General features: G+C 43.7%; 1 protein-coding gene and 1 long non-coding RNA gene across 6 annotated transcripts in view; one reads left to right on the top strand and one right to left on the bottom strand.

Annotated features, from left to right (window-relative positions):
• LOC148651012 (matrilin-2-like) overlaps positions 1 to 14,258 on the bottom strand; it is a 26,947-nt gene extending 12,689 nt beyond the window's left edge. For 3 of the 4 annotated variants that reach the window (XM_088600774.1, XM_088600776.1, XM_088600775.1), the window contains exons 1-5: positions 14,119 to 14,258; positions 9,072 to 9,244; positions 6,771 to 7,343; positions 5,394 to 5,516; positions 4,195 to 4,317 (exon numbers count right to left, since the gene is read on the bottom strand). In XM_088600774.1, the coding sequence (XP_088456900.1) occupies positions 4,195 to 4,317; positions 5,394 to 5,516; positions 6,771 to 7,343; positions 9,072 to 9,244; positions 14,119 to 14,219 (1,093 nt within the window). In that variant the 5' untranslated portion in view covers positions 14,220 to 14,258. Of the gene's footprint in view, positions 1 to 4,194; positions 4,318 to 5,393; positions 5,517 to 6,770; positions 7,344 to 9,071; positions 9,245 to 14,093 lie in introns of all 4 variants that reach the window. The other variant, XM_088600777.1, reaches the window with a different exon arrangement.
• On the top strand, positions 14,211 to 17,780 carry LOC148651011 (uncharacterized). 2 transcript variants are annotated; one of them, XR_015925633.1, is made up of 4 exons: positions 14,211 to 14,349; positions 16,839 to 16,927; positions 17,173 to 17,275; positions 17,412 to 17,780. It is a non-coding gene; the product is annotated as an uncharacterized LOC148651011 (long non-coding RNA). The 2 variants fall into 2 exon arrangements; XR_015925634.1 differs by lacking the exon at positions 14,211 to 14,349 and adding an exon at positions 14,356 to 14,558.
• Positions 17,781 to 17,825: the final 45 nt, after the last annotated feature.

The raw sequence follows: 17,825 nt of genomic DNA, 5'->3' as shown, positions 1-17,825 counted from the left end.
TCCAACACTGACATCTCCTCATTGTTCCCGGGCCACAAACCTACCATGTGCATTCAGGACCCTCTCCCCGGCTTTTCATACCACTTCAATGCAAATGATCTTCTTATTCAGTTCTTTCCTCCGGTACCCTTTTCTCCTCTTGTCTTAATGCCCGTCTTACAGCCAACTCCGCCAAGATGCACTCTCTTCCTTCCATTTTTTCTTCCCTTTCCGTCAAACCTCTCCATCTGTGTTCCTTTGGACTGCTCTCTCTCTCCTATTCCCATCACATGTCTGCCCCAGCCCACTACTGCTTCTCGAGTAATTGCTGCCTGAGAAGGAACCTCCCCTTCCTCGCAAACCTGTGCGCACAATTCCAGGTTCAGGCTGCTCTCCCACCTGGACAGACTGCTGCACCTTCCTCCCGCCAGCCCCGCCCGTCTCCCCCTTGGCTCACTGTAGCTGCATGCCGCTGTTTCAAAGCGGCTTATTTTCACTGACCGCTGACTTAACACCTCTGACACCTAGTCTTTCCCAACCTCTCCCCTCCATTCCCTCCCTCCTCCAGGTGACTTCCTGTCTCTGGCTCTGCAGTGGGAGAATGGACACCCCTTTGAAATCAAAACTGCTCAGTCCCGTCCTGACCATCCTTTTGTGTCTCATCAATATAGACCACCACTGTGATCTCTCTAACTCTGCCATGAACTCTGCTCAAAGGCATCCCTTCTTTACTGAAATAATCAACTACCCCTTGCCAGGTGGATGCTGCACATTGGTGGTGGTGGAGGGGATCCCCATTACCTGTAAAGCGCTTTGAGTGGAGTGTCCAGAAAAGCGCTATATAAGTGTAAGCAATTATTATAATTATTATTATTACATACTGTTTACTCCTCCATGTACACTGTGCTGCACAGGCTTTGCACTCATAACATGTACTAGCCTCACTGTTTTTGTCCTCAACTGTTTTTACTTAATCTTTCCTTAAAAATATTTTACAGTAATTGTTTTTTGCAATATGTTAAGGATTTCTTTATTGCATTTGCTTTATGTATTATTTGTAAGTTGGCCTAATCTTAAATGAAAGTTTAGTGCCTGATCATGTGTGCTTAGTTGCTGTATTCAACAATTAATCTTCCCCACCAGTATGAAACGAGCTCTTCAATGTGAGCAAAACCAGTGCAGTTCTTAGGGACGGAAAAAGACGTTAGCTGAAACCTGCCACCCCTCCAGCCGCGGGACATCACTGCTGCAATGTAAAAACCACATGGGTGTACAGGAAGGCTCTAGGACAGATCCCCCAGCTCCAGCCCCTAAACTCCACAATCTCCAAATGTGGGCTGTAATAGGAACAGCGCAGACCTGCTCCAACAGGCAGGCAAAGGAAACCTCATACCCTAGTGCATTAAAAACCCCTCCAGTCTCAGCACAGTTCTGAGGGATCATTAGATCTCACTTTATTTAATGCCATTGTTGAAAAAGGTCACAGAGACAATTACAGAAATCTTGAAATTCACTTGATCGTAAAAACTGTCACTTTGATCGTCGATCAGCTACCTGGTCAAGTCAATCAGTTTTTTTTAATTCTTTAATCATGCCACAGTAGGAAAGGCTGTTAAACCGCAGGCATTTCCATTTCCTAGTAACACCAGTGGAGGAGATTCGTAATATGAAGCAAGAACAGGATGTGAATGACACTGAAAAAGGAGGAGACAATGAGAGAACAAACACAAGCTGTGTGTGTCTTCCTGGGCGCAGACCAGCTGCCGGTTTACAAGCCCATTTGCTGAAAACCAAGTCACGCTGCTTTAAATGGCAGAATGACCTTTAAATCAAATGACTCCACCAGGGATACCTCTGTAACACTTGTTTCCAGGCTTTCACCCATTAAACATGTTGAGACAGTAAATCAACAGATCGAAGACCCTTAAGCCCGGGGCAGGCAGAGGAATCCTTGAATGTAAACAGGAGGACCAGGAGGGATCTCCCCCCTACCCCAGTGAGCAGACAGATACTAGGCCAGGGGTGGATAGCACACCCTGCACACCTCCTACCATAGTCTGTTCCATGTGCTGATGTATAACCGAAAGGCTGCAGGGCAAGGTTGCTTTAGCTTGCTCTGGCCTCAGGCAGGCTGCTTGACTCAGATCGCTTCAGTAAAAAAATACATATTCGGCTGCATAAACCTGGAAAAATGCCAGCCACTTTTAGATAAAAGACAAATGAACAGTAATTCAATGCAGCCCGTTTAGAACTCAAAATAAAACTCAAACCGACAACAACTGATTTTAAAAGTTCAAAAGCAAGAAACTGGTAATCACGGTGATGTGATATAATATAAATGTGTATAAAGATGATAAATGTGATCCATATCTTGCATGGGTTTCTGGTCCTGCATGGTGCACTCCCCTTTGAGCTTGGAATGCAAAGCGCACAATATCACCTCCGCTCAGTCTCATACACACACATTGTGTACACGCATTAAAAAACAATGAAGTAGCTTTCTGCCCGCATGATCATTTACAAAAGAAGACAGGAAAAGGTCATGTGAGAGGAAACCACTTGGCTCATATTTCTCCTGTGAATCGTCCTCTAGACTTTCATAAAAATGCTACTATAAAAAATAAAACAAAACAAATAGGAATAAGTATAAACAGAAGATCAGCCTAATTTATTTTGTGAGAATATGCGTCCTGCACTTTTTAATTTCAGAACTGTAATAACATATACAGTAAGTAACATGCTTATGCCAAGGAATGCTCCCACCAATTGGGCCACAGATATATTGCTAAAAGTGTTTTTAAGCCTTTGGCCATGGTTTTCTTTTTTATTTTGATCCATTTTACAGCCAAAAGCTAGTTATTGTAGGAGTAAATGAAATGACACAGGTGGTAATAATACAGATGTATATATACAGCAGCTGTGCTTTTGTAATTTAACTGCTGTAATTTCACACCTTGGAGAGCTTTCCAAAAGAACACATGCTTTAGCCATCCTGCTCTCTTTCTAACAGCTCCTGGGCTTGTTTAAAACCAGAGGTTTACGTGAAAAAGTGAAAACTTCATGATTTAGAAAAACAAAATGTCTAAGACCTCTATACATAGTTATAGATAAACAAAATGAAATCTCCTGAACTCATTCTGTAAACATTTACAAGACCAGGTGTAATTCAGGCTGTAATCAAATGTGCTGCATCAGATCTGAACTCCAGTGTCAGAGACACAGAGACAAGTATCAAGTGACTTATCCAGCAGCCCAGAACTGAAGACAAAACATAAGGAAAAGCTCAGCTTCAAGGACATTTTACTTGTGCCAGAGGAACTCCTGTGCTACTTGTTCCGAGATGTGAAATGAGAAACATGTGCGTCCTTCATTAAACAGTAAAATACACCACAGGCACACTTATTGTAAAGAGAGTCTATGTCATTTTAGGCAAACTGACTGCATCACAACTAACCACAATTGATACAGTATGTATTTATGCAGTTCGAATCAATACAGAACTGGAAAAAATACATTCTACCTTTTGCTCGAGCCTTCTGGAGTCTGTAAGCAGGTAGCGTTGTCAAGGGTGTTGCATTCCTTCGAATTGAATAAAACTGCATTTTCAATTTTAAAATCACCAGTTATTATTGTCATACACACCCAGTCTGGATACAATCCCACCTGGATGGGATGATAATGAAGTGAAGACAGACTCCTCCATCCCTCCCACCTTTCAGACAATTGTCTTTTGATGCATCACAGGCAACACAGCCCATACTGGAGGTGCTGAGTGGAGGAGAGGTACATCCTTTACCTACACCTTGCATGCCTGCAAGCACCTGAGAGGCAGCTTCGGCACTACCAGTCACAGTCGGCTAGTGACATGACATTAAACAAACATGAAGCCTCAAGGACAAACATTGCGAAATAAAGGGTTCTTATCAGAAATGAGGTCCACACAATTAAATATAATGGCCACCACAGGGACTGTATGTTACCGAACCCAAAAAAAACCACCACAAAACAGGAAAACCACTACACATGCAAAATCTCTCCTAATATACAGTTGTGCTGCCTTGAGCTTTACAGCAAGCCTATGAAAAAAACAAAATCTCCATTGTAAGATCATTCTGAAACAGTGCAGAAGAATGTACAAGATGTTGTTAGTGGACACCAAGAAAAAAGAGCATCGTTCTCCTCAGCCTGACAATAAAGAGGGCTTCAAACACTTACTGCTGCAGGTCTTCCCATCCTCCCTGAGCTGGTAGCCTCCGCGACAGCGGCACTCATACGAGCCAGGGAGGCTGACGCAGTAGTGCTGGCAGCCGTGGTCCACCACAGCACACAGATCCTGAGCTGGAAGATTTCAAAACCATCGCTTTCATTACTACCGCATGAACCGCCTCTGCTGTCCCACTTTCTCGGGGCCCCGACTTCTTATGTCTGTTGAAACAGCACTGGTTGTTTTGTTTTCTCTGCCATTCACGAAATAGTAAACCAGCCTTGAAGGTCTAAAGCAAACAGGCTATGGAAATGACCAGCTCGGGGTTTGAAGAGGTCAATAAAACTTCACTTTCATATAAACTCTGGAACGCAAGCATGTTTCCAGCAGATAGCTTGTTACCCTTTAGGTACAATGTTTCATATTTGCCTGTACCTTAATAACAGGAATGTACCTAATCTGTTCTTCACAGGAATAGTCAACAGTAATGCTTCCCAGAAGGGGTTCAGTTCTTCTCATGTAGCATTGCAAGCTTAAGTGAAAAGAGCAGTACTGACCAGTGAACAAAATAAATTAAATCTGTTAAGTAGCACACCCCATCATACTTTTGCCGGTGTTCAGTACACAGCTCATACTTGTACTGTTGTGTTTTTTTTTAAATTAAAGCACAACCACAGTGGAAAGTAAGTTTGGAGAAGCAGAAAACAGAACTCCATTATGCGCCTGATGCAGCTGAAATTCCTTGGAACCACCCTCACATCCATCCCTTCTCAAACTGCTTTATCCAGGACAGGGCTGCGGGGGAGCCGGAGTCTATCCTGGCAAGCAACAGGCACTAGGCAGGATACACTTTGGATGGGACGCCAGCACACACAGACACCTGGGTTGGTTTTTCCAGAAGCCAATTAACCGACCAGTATGTCTTTGGACTGTGGGAGAAAGTCCACATGAACATGGGGAGAACATATAAACTCCACATGGGTAGCACCTCAGGTCCAAAACTGAAACCAAGGCTCCAGCGATGTGAGACAGTAATGCTAACCAATACACCACCTTGCTGCCCTTATGTCATTCTACTGCCCTTACCTGTATTCCATTATCTTAAATTGTCTTACCCCAATCAAGGAGACAATGCTATGATTCCGTTTAGTGACTTCAGGGTGTGCTGGGGCTCCCTGAGCTGTACAGAGGTCTAGGAAAGGAGACTCACCTTTGCAGGTCTTCCCATCGGGGTTCAGAGTGTATCCTTTCTTGCATCTGCACATGTAAGAGCCAGGGGTATTGATGCACATGTGTTCACATCTGTGATCCGTAACAGCGCACAGATTTTTACCTGCAGAGGTCAGAGATAAGCACGGTGTTAAACAACGCATGGGCTTTAAAGGAGTTTACGTAGCAGCGCAAATACTGCCGAGGAATTTCTTGAAGGAAGGTTTTCAGTAGGTTTTGGTGGTTGGTCATTTGATTAATTAAATTAGATGCACTGCGTCTCTTCATACACAAATTAAACAACAATACAGGAAAGTACCTGAATTATTCTCACGAGGGACACCTGAACCTACATATGAATAGCATATATGTAAGGTGAAAGTATTTAAGCTTTACTAGGAGCACGTGTACAGTAGTTGGAGAACCCAGTTTATGATTGCAATGCAGATCTGTGGAAATCACTGACCTAAGTATAAACCCTCCGATGCATTTTCATTATGCTGCCGGGTAAACAAGATCATCTATTTATGCCTTTGCCCCAGTTTACAGCAGACGTCTGTGCAAGTTTGCTAAGCTACAGTCTGATATTTCTGCTGGAATCGCATAATGCAATTTGTGCCGGCCAGTAAGCACGAAACAGACATGAAATGAAACGACCAGTCAGGTTAGGTTAGCGGCGAGACGTGCTGGCAGACACCATGGGCAGCCTGTCCGTATCCAGGAGGAGCAGACGCCAAGTTAAACGGGCCACCAAAATTTGAGGGGGGAAAAAAATGAATATTAAAAAATGTAAACTATTTTAAGAATATAAATGAATTAACAGAGATGCCATTATTTCAATGCACAAGGGCAAAGAGAGGGTGTATGAATTATAATTCACTTCTATACATTTCGCTGAGAATTTGCAGAAATCGGAGCACTTCGCCACTCCACTTCACAAGGGTGGGTGGGTGCTCTTCACAGTGCCACCCGTGTTACAGTGGAGATATCATGTCATATTACATACAAATTACAAAAGGTCATCTTGACACCATGTCGTGGGTAGATGGTCAAAAATCAAGCAAATCCTGTGGAGAAATGTGCTTCCCGGTGACAAAGAATAAATCATATTTTTCACCATTACACATCCAAAACGTGAATTATTGAACTTGGATACCATGCCTGAATCTTATCTTATCTAGTCATTGATCCTCATTTTCTTACATGCCGTAGACTCACACAGAGAGCTGAAAACAATCCACTCTTTGACGATCAGATAAGACACGACCCTAAGAGAAGGTGACACAGGGAGAAGCCGAGGCCGTGGGATAAACAGCGAGCGGGATGAAGCGCGAGGCATTCGATCGGTTGCACCAACGCGCCGAATGCGGCGGCGTACCTCCACAGAGCTTGGACTGGAACACGGAGGTCAAGGTCTCGATCTGGCTGAAGTTGGCCACCAGGAAGACGTGCTCGTCGTGGGGCTCGCTGCCAATGGCGCGCAGCGTGCTCATGTCGACCCTGCCAACACCGATGGCGAAGATCTGGATGCCCGACTCCCTGGCCCTGGCGGCCACGTCGGCGACCGTGTCCTGGGGCCGGCCGTCGGTGACGATCATGGCGATGCGGGGGATGTGCATGTCCAGGGGCCGCGCCCCCTCGGCCTCGGAGAGGGCCACGTTCATGGTGTACTGGAGGGCCAGGCCCGTCATGGTGCCCGTGGCCAAGTGGACCATGTTCCGCACGGCCTCCTCCACGTCCGCCTTCCTCTGGAAGGCCTTCAGGGAGAACTCGCTCTGCACGACGCTGCCGTACTGGATCAGGCCCACCCTGGTGGCCTCTGGGCCCACGTCCAGGAACCGCAGGATGTTGATGATGAAGGTCTTGACCTTCTCGTAGTCGTGGGGGCGGACGCTGCGGGAGCTGTCGATGACGAACATGAAGTCCAGCGGCTTCCCCCTACACGGGCTCTCTGGGAGAGCAAAGAGCAGCGGATGAGATCCGAGGCGGCTTCGCCAGGCCTCTAAACGGTACTCGCTTCCGAAGCTTTCCTTAAAGGACAGGCTTTGTCCAGTCTGCACAGCTAAGAAAATTATCCGTGTACAAAACGAAAGAATTATCTAGGATATGACAATAAAAATGAGTTGCACTGCAAAGGTAGAAAGTTCTCACTAAACTTTGAAGACTTCGTTCATTTGGCGGATGCTTTTATCCAAAACGATTCATGGTCGTATCCGGTCAAGATCCAGAGGGTCCATAAACAGTCTATGGATAAACGTGCTGTTACATCGGCGTAAAACAACAACGATTCCCTTTCTGCAGCCGCATATAAACCACAGATCACTAAATCTAATTTATATACATGTAAGAAAGTAATTATCCTGGATTAAGTGTGTTTAAATTATGGAATTTGCCAAATTTTAAGTATATCACTACAGCACATTATCATAAAAGGATATTAGTTACAGAGTAAATGAGTTAGCCTTTGCCTTCATTAGTCCTTTTTATAAATCTCTTATAAGTTATAGGATAGCCACAGAAATGTGTTAATAAAAGACCAGTTGAGAGCATTCAATTTTATAATGGGTTGGGCTAGGGTTAGGGTTAGAAAACTACAAATGCCAGTTAGACTTGCATTAGTGTTAGGGTTTCATTTTAACAAGTTACGTGACTGAATGGTTTAAGAACTGGGTCGAAATTAGTTAAAAATTCAGTTAAGGTGGAGACTAGGTCAGAGTGAAAGTTGGGATCAAGTTTTGGCTGGGTGAAAGGATTAGAGTTAGTGTTTCAGTCTTGTTTTAAATTTAGGGTTTGAGTGAGATTCGGATTTACATCTGGGATTATTGTTAGAAGTAATGTATTGCTAGGGTTAAAGTAGAACCTAGCATTAGAATTATAACTAGCTTTGGAATTTAAGGTTAAATCCAAAAACTTTAAAGTATAGTGTTGGAGCTTCGTTAGAGCTAGGCTTAAGGTTATTGTGGGTTAAGCATTGCAGCTTATGTTAGGGTTAGTGTTGGAGCTTGTGTTACCAATTATTTCTGAATTGGTATCTGGCATTATGGTTATAACTAAGGCTATATATAGTGCCTATTTAAATTGTAGTTTTTGATTGTTCATCTTGGACTTTGCTGACATTTAACTTCTTTAACCCATAAACATCTTCAGTTTAAGTATTCAGGTTTTGATTAAAAATATTCACATTTACAAAAAGATTATATTTCATTTAGAATTCAACAAAACAGAACATCATTGTAAGGAAGGGAGATGAATGCGGAAGAAAAGAACGTTGAGTACGTTAATCATTGATAATCAAGATTCCTTAAATTGTACTGATTATTAGTCATGTTAAACAAATTGTTTTTTTTTTAAAGTTAACCTTTTCAATTAAGAACTTTAATTTGATATTCCTGTTTGCAAATGGCTTTGGATGAGAAACAAAAGTCAGTAATTCATTAAGAAAAGCTGTTTTATTCCCCGCCCACCTTCCATCTTCCTGATGTCTGCCTGACCAATAAAAATTTATTTTGAGAAGTCCTGTTGTTGTTAGTGAGAAAATGAATCCAACTCCAAGGTACAGCAAGCTCAAGGGCACATATTCTAGAGGAGGAATGTGCATGAAGAAGAAATAGTATGTGACAGACTAGATTGTGTATTTCTTGGTCAGTGACTCAGTGTGTGGTGTGTCCCTCCTGCTTACCCACTGAGTTGGACTGCGGGACTGTATCGTTCCTTCCTCCTGACTGTGGTCTCGAGCGGGGCCTCTCCTGGAAATCTGCCAAGGCCACTCCACAAAGGAGTAGAGGAATCAGGCTTATCACAGCGGCCTTCATATTCCCGAGGAGACAGACCACGACTATCCACTCGATTAACCTGCCGGAGGAGAGAGAAAAGTCTCAAGCCAGGCTGTGTGGAGAGGGGAGGAGAGCTCCTGTCAGGATGTTCACGACGTCCAGACTCTCCAGGCACAGCAGAACGCCCAGTGAACACTGCTCTGTGCCTTCCTCGTCACTCTCCAGCCACTAATACAAACAGCTTCCTCCCTCACCCCTCCTCCACCTTTCACCTTCCTACCCCAAGAAACGCTTATTCTCTCCATCACCCATCCTTTCCTTCAATCAAGACCCAGTTTACCCACACCACCCCCCTTAGCAATTCAACTGATTGCACTGGAACAAATCAACGATGGTGAAGGGAGACTCTACTCCTTGATTTTCAGAAAGATACGAGAATAACCAAAGACCACATGACCCCTGACCACAGATGACCTGGATGAGGAATGAGCATATCTTTTCTGTAAGGACAGAATGAATCATGTTAACATGCCTTTTCTGGAGCTGAAGGGTTTAGACAGGACTGTGGTTGCAGCCACTGGTGGCACTGCACTGTGTGGACACTTATCGTCTTGTGCAGCAAAACAGGAACAGAACGCTCAGGTTTATTTGACGCAAAATGGAAACTATGTGGAACAAGTTACCCAGCCATGTTGTGGAAGCCAATACTTTGGCTTCTTTCAAGAAAAAATCTGATGAAACCCTTGGGTCAAATAATTACTAACAACCCAACAGGCTACATGGCCCATAAGGTTTCATATAGTTTATGACTGGCATGGCTTCACCAAAATATCCAGACAGCACTGCAGCAGAAAAGACAAGGTGTTGAGTAACAGATGCTACGTTTTAGAAATTAAGCAGGAAATGCCCAAGCACAAACACTGATGGTCCGAACAACCCCAACCTCCTGCTTCATTTTCTGTGGAGAACCAGGAAAAACATTTGGAGTTTTTCTTTGATTTCACCAAAACACCGTTTTGCCTAATTCTGTGCTGTGAACATCGTCAGGCTTCAGCAAGCTTCTGAGCCACGGAGACAGAGAGAATTCACACCTGGTGTGTGATTGGCCATCGTTGGACAGCCACACCTCATTTTCTCTTCCTGTCTGTGAGAAAGAATGGTATCAGTGACTCACAGCTTGTCACCTTACAGATCACACAACGTTCACAATAAGAGATTACTTCATTTAGTTAGATCTAATGTTGTTATTACCAATTTATTTAGTTGACGTTTTTATCCTGGGCAACTTACATTAGTACCCACTCATATATCAGGCCACTGTACTGGACCGATCTGAGTGAAAGACCTTGGTCAGGGGGACAACAGCAGCTCCTCCACCCAGGACCAGAACCCAGATGCTTTCAGCAACCAGTCTGGACCTCTGTAGGCCATGTTTCCCTGCAGCCACACACGCTCAGTGTATGCTTGTGTAATTTACAGTACAGTGCCTTGCGAAAGTATTCGGCCCCCTTGAACTTTTCAACCTTTTGCCACATTTCAGGCTTCAAACATAAAGATATAAATTTTTTATTTTATGTGAAGAATCACCAACAAGTGGGACACAATTGTGAAGTGGAACGAAATCTATTGGATTTTTGAAACTTTTTTAACTAATAAAAAAAATGAAAAGTGGGGCGTGCAAAATTATTCGCCCCCCTTGCGTTAATACTTTGTAGAGCCACCTTTTGCTGCGATTACAGCTGCAAGTCGCTTGGGGTATGTCTCTATCAGTTTTGCACATCGAGAGACTGAAATTCTTGCCCATTCTTCGTTGCAAAACAGCTTGAGCTCAGTGAGGTTGGATGGAGAGCGTTTGTGAACAGCAGTTTTCAGCTCTTTCCACAGATTCTCGATTGGATTCAGGTCTGGACTTTGACTTGGCCATTCAAACACCTGGATACGTTTATTTGTGAACCATTCCTTTGTAGATTTTGCTGTATGTTTGGGATCATTGTCTTGTTGGAAGATAAATCTCCGTCCCAGTTTCAGGTCTTTTGCAGACTCCAACAGGTTTTCATCCAGAATGGTCCTGTATTTGGCTGCATCCATCTTCCCCTCAATCTTAACCATCTTCCCTGTCCCTGCTGAAGAAAAGCAGGCCCAAACCATGATGCTGCCACCACCATGTTTGACAGTGGGGATGGTGTGTTGAGGGTGATGAGCTGTGTTGCTTTTACGCCAAACATATCGTTTTGCATTGTGGCCAAAAAGTTCGATTTTGGTTTCATCTGACCAGAGCACCTTCTTCCACATGTTTGGGGTGTCTCCCAGGTGGCTTGTGGCAAACTTTAGACGAGACTTTTTATGGATATCTTTGAGAAATGGCTTTCTTCTTGCCACTCTTCCATAAAGGCCAGATTTGTGCAGTGCAAGACTGATTGTTGTCCTATGGACAGACTCTCCCACCTCAGCTGTAGTTCTCTGCAGTTCATCCAGAGTGATCATGGGCCTCTTGGCTGCATCTCTGATCAGTCTTCTCCTTGTCTGAGCTGAAAGTTTAGAGGGACGGCCAGGTCTTGGTAGATTTGCAGTGGTCTGATACTCCTTCCATTTCAAGATGATCGCTTGCACAGTGCTCCTTGGGATGTTTGAAGCTTGGGAAATCTTTTTGTATCCAAATCCGGCTTTAAACTTCTCCACAACAGTATTACGGACCTGCCTGGTGTGTTCCTTGGTCTTCATGATGCTCTCTGCGCTTTCAACAGAACCTTGAGACTATCACAGAGCAGGTGCATTTATACAGAGACTTGATTACACACAGGTGGATTCTATTTATCACCATCAGTCATTTAGGACAACATTGGATCATTCAGAGATCCTCGCTGAACTTCTGGAGTGAGTTTGCTGCACTGAAAGTAAAGGGGCCGAATAATTTTGCACGCCTCACTTTTCATTTTTTTATTAGTTAAAAAAGTTTCAAAAATCCAATAGATTTCGTTCCACTTCACAATTGTGTCCCACTTGTTGGTGATTCTTCACATAAAATAAAAAATTTATATCTTTATGTTTGAAGCCTGAAATGTGGCAAAAGGTTGAAAAGTTCAAGGGGGCCGAATACTTTCGCAAGGCACTGTATATAGTAAAAATGAGAGAATTACTACTTAAATAATGTTAACTCTATTTAAGTGCAATTTACAATGTGAGTATCTTTTTTACACTTTTAAAAGTGACTCTTGTCAAACAATATACTGGAAAACAAGCACAGAACTCAGATTTTTATGCATTACCTAATAATGCTTGAAACAATACCGTGCATTCAGGGTAACGCTAAACTATCGTGAATGAGCCGACGTTAAAGAAGGGAATCATAACTCAAATGTACAAATGTACCGCTGACTGCTGGCGGTGATTTAAACCTGTTAATGCATGAAAAATAACTTCACCACCAAATGGCACAGCCTTCCGAGAGCAATACATTTCTGGCTCCGATTCAGTCAGCAATGCCCCAGTGCTACCAGGGTTTATTGCCAGTTTTACAGAACAGAAGTAGCTACAGTTAACCCTGGGTCTATAAAAAAAATAATTCAGTCCGAAGGAAAGAGAAATTCCATTAGTCCCACACAATTCTGTCTCTCTGGCAGGCTGAGTACTTTACAAGAGTAATGTGGCAATTCGCATAGCTCCGCTACACCCAGAGAAAGGCCACATTAACGTCCACCGGTGACCCCTGTCACCCAGATGAAGCGAACGGTCCTGATTTATAAGTCCATCTGCTTAGGTGCTTGGTTACTCATAAAACTAGCTAAAACACCACGGTCCTTTACCAAAGCTCGAACGTTATGGGTTTTTTCCCCTTTGATCAAGCAAATAAATACTGTACAATAGCAAGACGATCAAACAAGAGAGAAAGATATTGTAAGGTTATTTGGATCTTGTTACGCTCTCCTTTTTTAACGGTGTTAATCGTTGCCATCTTTTCCTCGGACAAAATCTCCAAGAAAATGTCCAGGTAATTGTAAAAAATATGTATACTTCAAAGTGATTTTAAAATACGTGTACACGTGGACTCCCATTGAAAACGCGAACAACATACTATATATTGCACTTTGTGACAAATTAAATCCCCAGCGTTCACACAAGGACAAAAACAACCGAGGCGTCGTGATTTTAAAAAATAGCCACTACTTGAGCAGTGCAATGAGACAAGTCGAGGTGCTGCTAATTTCAATTCTTGATACAGTATCTGGCCTTATTTTGAGCAGCTTCGCACAGACCGACAGAGAATTACATCATATTAACCAAGAATTACTTCGCCTCTTCGTCAATATAACTGGGCCGTACAAACGCCCACGCAGCCCTGAAATCTCAGTTTCGTGAATGAAACATTCAAGCAATGAAAATCTGATTCTCCTCCTGTGAAAACAACTCGGTATTAAAATTGGAGCGCACTAAACGCTTAAGAAGTGTTTATTGTTAAGGAGTGCAAATTTGTTAACGCTATTTGACGTGTTACTTTATCCATTCTGTTGAAGGCGCAATGTGAAGTCTAACTGGCCATCATTTGCGGTGTGTGTACTGTAACGATTCACACTGGACAATACTTAAAATGAACAGTGAAAAGGCAAGCACTGCAATATGTGAATATAAGGATAACTTCCTATTCATTTAAAATATTGTGACACCTGCATTGGTTTCCTATTAAATTAGTTTCCTCATTAAAAATGTCTAGATTTTCTTACATATACATAGTAAGTACTCAATAGTAACTTAAAAGACTGTATATACGCACCACATACATGCAATATATTTTTATAACCTATCCCTGGCTTTAAAAAAACATCACATGATAAAATAAACAGTATTTACCTGAGATTTAAAAAAAAAAAACTCTTCACCGAGGGAAAGTTTAAGAAAAATACGGCCGGAAAAAAGTTCGCAAAGACTCTCACCTGCTGGAGAGATACAACGACCTACCGTGCTGCTGGAGCGGCTGATGTCAACTTGAAAACGCAGAAGTTACAAGTCTCCCGGGGGGCTGGAGGGGAAGTAACGTCCCTCCCTTCCAGGGCAGACATCCACCCATTCCACTATTCCACTTGTTCCCCCCCTTCGACAGCTTTCCCGGCGTTTCTGACTGCGAGGGGGGAGAGCGGTTTAAACCATCAGCAGGAGCGCGTCTGTTCAACGCAGTCAACTTTAAAACAGGTGAATCTGAAGACTCGTTTACAAAACGTAACGAGATTGAAGGGGATTTCCCCCCCGAGGCAGCGCTTAGACGGGCGGTCAGCATCGCTGTTTCGCAGCCGTGAGGACGGAGTTCGGTTCGGTTCCTGGGGTGCTACCTGCGTGGGGTTTGTGTGATCTCCCCGTGTTCGCGTGGGTTTTCGCCATCAGGCCGAAGGCCTTCAGAGTTGGTAGGTTACCGGTTAATTGGCTTCTGGGAAAACCGGCCCAGGGGTGAGCGTGGGTTCCCGTCTGTGTCTGCCCTGCGGTGGCCTGGCGTCCTGTCCGGGGTGTACCCTGCCCTGCGCCTGTTGCTTTCTGGGATAGGTTATTGTGTCACCCCCAACCCCGAATTTGAAGAAGTGGTTAGGAATGGATGGATGAATGGATTTGAACAACACGCAACGAATGAAAAGGTTAAAATTAAAGTACGTAAATACTTTAGTAAAACTAAATGAGAGAACTATTATCATCAAATGTCATAGTTGCTTTAAAAATGTGAAAAGAAAACAGTCTGAGGTGTCCAATCCTGGTCTTTGACAATCAGACTGTCTGCGCGTCTACATTTAATCTTGGCTCCCAACGAACTGAAATACCTGGTTTAAACTGGACCAATTCAACAGCCTCTCCCGCCTGACGGGTGAGGGACTGCTACTGTAAACCAGGAGAACCTAAGAATGAGGATCAAAATGATATAGAATATTTCTCTCTTTCATCTTATTTGTTTGAAGTTACTCTTGGTGAGGCGCCGAGCATTAAAATGTTCACCGTTGCATGGATGCATGAGACTAAAAAGTATTTGTTCTCACTTATACTGTATAAACAGCACTATTGGCAAAGGCTGTGATGGCTCAGCTTAATTTAAAAGGGCAGTATTATGCTTGAAAGTCTGACGTTGTACCAAGTACCAAGCTCCAAGCTCCAGACTGAACTCAAAATAATTGAGAAACCGAGGTCCGTGGAAAGGTCTTGTTGCCAGACCAACGACATAGGCATGCAACTTTAATTACTCCGAAAATACTTACAAGGAAGACGTTATGAGCCACCCAGCCACGGCACAGTTAGTTTCCAGTAAGACCATAAAACGTGATATATGCCAACAGGAAAAAAAAAAGGAATAATGATCTAACCGGTAGCGTTGGCCAAAACAAACAATCGTCAATTTATCGTTTTTCCACTCAGGGTTATTTTCACCTTAATTGCACGTGATGTATGCTTCAATGACTTTTCCCCGCCGATTTCTGTGGAGGGTTAGGAAATCCCTTTAACCAGTTCATGCCAGCTAATTTATCTAAACGCAACGCAGAACACGTCTCGTTACATTGTTACAAACGTCCTAGATGGGTCCAGAGGTGTCCTCTCGTTTTTAACCTTTCCTAACATTTTATTGGCAGCGTGAAAAAGGGGGCACAGTGAGTGTGGGGTAGCAGGTTCTGGGGACAGGAGGGAATGGCCAATATTTTCGAAGGTACGTTTGTCTCCCTGTTGAGTTTCCCCTCAGTCAAAGCTCTTCCTAGAGCAGACAGTGGGGCAGGTGCCGGTCCACAAAGATTGCACTACGTACTGTTAATTACTCGGGCGCTCATTAATTACCGCGCCATTCTCCTCCGTTCTCTTCTTTGATTTATGTCGTATTTAAAATCGGGGGGGAGGAAATATGTTTTGGGAGTATTTATTTTAATTTACGTGTCATTTTGTTTCTTTAGGTTGCCATCGCGGTGTTTCACGCCTTTGCTGCTCAAGTCGGCGCGAAGAGGCCCTGTTTCTTCCACTCACATGGCTGTCTTCCTATATTTGCTTTTTGATTCAGGAATACAATATTGGAAAAACTCGCACGTATCTCAGGGGAAGCCGCCCACATCAATTTCTGAAAAATAAATGCGGCAAACAGCAGCTCTAACATTTTCGGAGTCAAACAGCACATCTCGAAAATGACTGTCGGTGATCCTGCCCTCTGCATTTAACTTCAGGGTTAGGCCAAAAGAGACTGGAGGGCGATACTGTAAATACCCTCAGATGTTTTATTCAAATTCTTCATAGGAGAAGAATTTGAATAATTCTCCTAGTCTCCTCAAAGCAGAAGCACTTGAAGGGCTGGGAGAAGCTCTTGAAACTGGTCCCATTAAGTCAACAATGATCTAATTAAGCTCGTTAGGAGGTGAATTGAATCGAAAACCTGCAGACATGGCGACATTCCAGGATCAGGACTGCCCATGAGAGTGGCATTTTTACACCGTGTGTTTTTCGAACTGAATCTGGCCCTGCTCGCAAGTATATTGTAAACCAAAGCCCTAAGCAACAACACATGCAGATGCAGTATTGTCTGCCTGTTCTGTGACTTAACCCTCATCCTCACAGGAGATGCTGACAACTCCAGCCCTGGAGGATCAGGAAATGTCTGGTTTTCTCCCCACCTGGACCCTTAATTACATAATTGAGCTCATTACTTGGCTTTATGTTCTTGTTCTTAGGAAGCTGGAGATTTAAAGAGACCTGTACAACCTGCTGCACGGTGGACTGGAGATGGACGCCCCTTTTAAACACACCAACTACTCTAAAGGTGATTGATGCTGATGTGGTTTTTCTACTTCCTTGGTCCTGAAGGAAGTCTGAAAATAAATGTTGGAGAAACTGTTTGAAACTTCTTGTTGCCAAAGTAGAAACACAGGACAGATTTGATAGAACTGACTATGTTGCCCGAAGGATAAAGATGGCAGTGCTGTCACGATCGTAAGCCCCTCCCTCAAAGGACGCTCTGGCTCTTCCTTGTTTGTCCTGATTTTTTCCACCTGTCTCCTGTCTCAGCCCTTTCCCTACAAAAGCCGGATGCCCCCACCATTCCAGGCTGAGCTTTGGAAGATGGACGCCCGGAAGCCCGCCTGCCCGTGAGTCCAGGAGTGGCTTGACGGTATAGGCTTCACAACAGCGTCCTGACCATCTGGGTCCGGGGCTGGGAGTGCCTGGCCCCCTTACCCCTTTTTTATTCCCCTGAACCTTCGCTGGATCCCGCTCCAGCTTTTAACTTTGTCATGTCCCTGTCTTAGATGGATTACCCGGCCAAGGACTCTTGCTCATTCTGGATTACCCTTCGGACTCCCTTTGGACTTGTTGGCCTGGACCACGCCCCCCCCCCAGCACCAGCACACCGTCGACACGCCCCCCTGTTCTTCTTCCAGCCCCGATCCTAGTCCTCTTGTTTCACTCCCCTCTGGATTCTGCTGTCTGCATATGATATAATCAAGGATCACTATACATAAAGATGGGTTAATACCAACTGGTTAATACCAGCATTTTTTATTTTGTGTTGTGGTGTAATTTTAAGACGAAATAATTACCGTAAATATGAAGAGATTTATTAGACTCATTAAGATTGTATTGATATTACAAATAATAAAGCAAACTATACAGGGTAATGCGTCTTTAAGTATTCATTTTGTAGAGAGGGCTTTAAAACATTC

Source organism: Lepisosteus platostomus, chromosome 12, assembly GCF_059453375.1.
Source record: "Lepisosteus platostomus isolate fLepPlt1 chromosome 12, fLepPlt1.hap1, whole genome shotgun sequence".
Taxonomy (NCBI): domain Eukaryota; kingdom Metazoa; phylum Chordata; class Actinopteri; order Semionotiformes; family Lepisosteidae; genus Lepisosteus; species Lepisosteus platostomus.
This window is presented reverse-complemented; position numbering and strand designations above follow the sequence as displayed.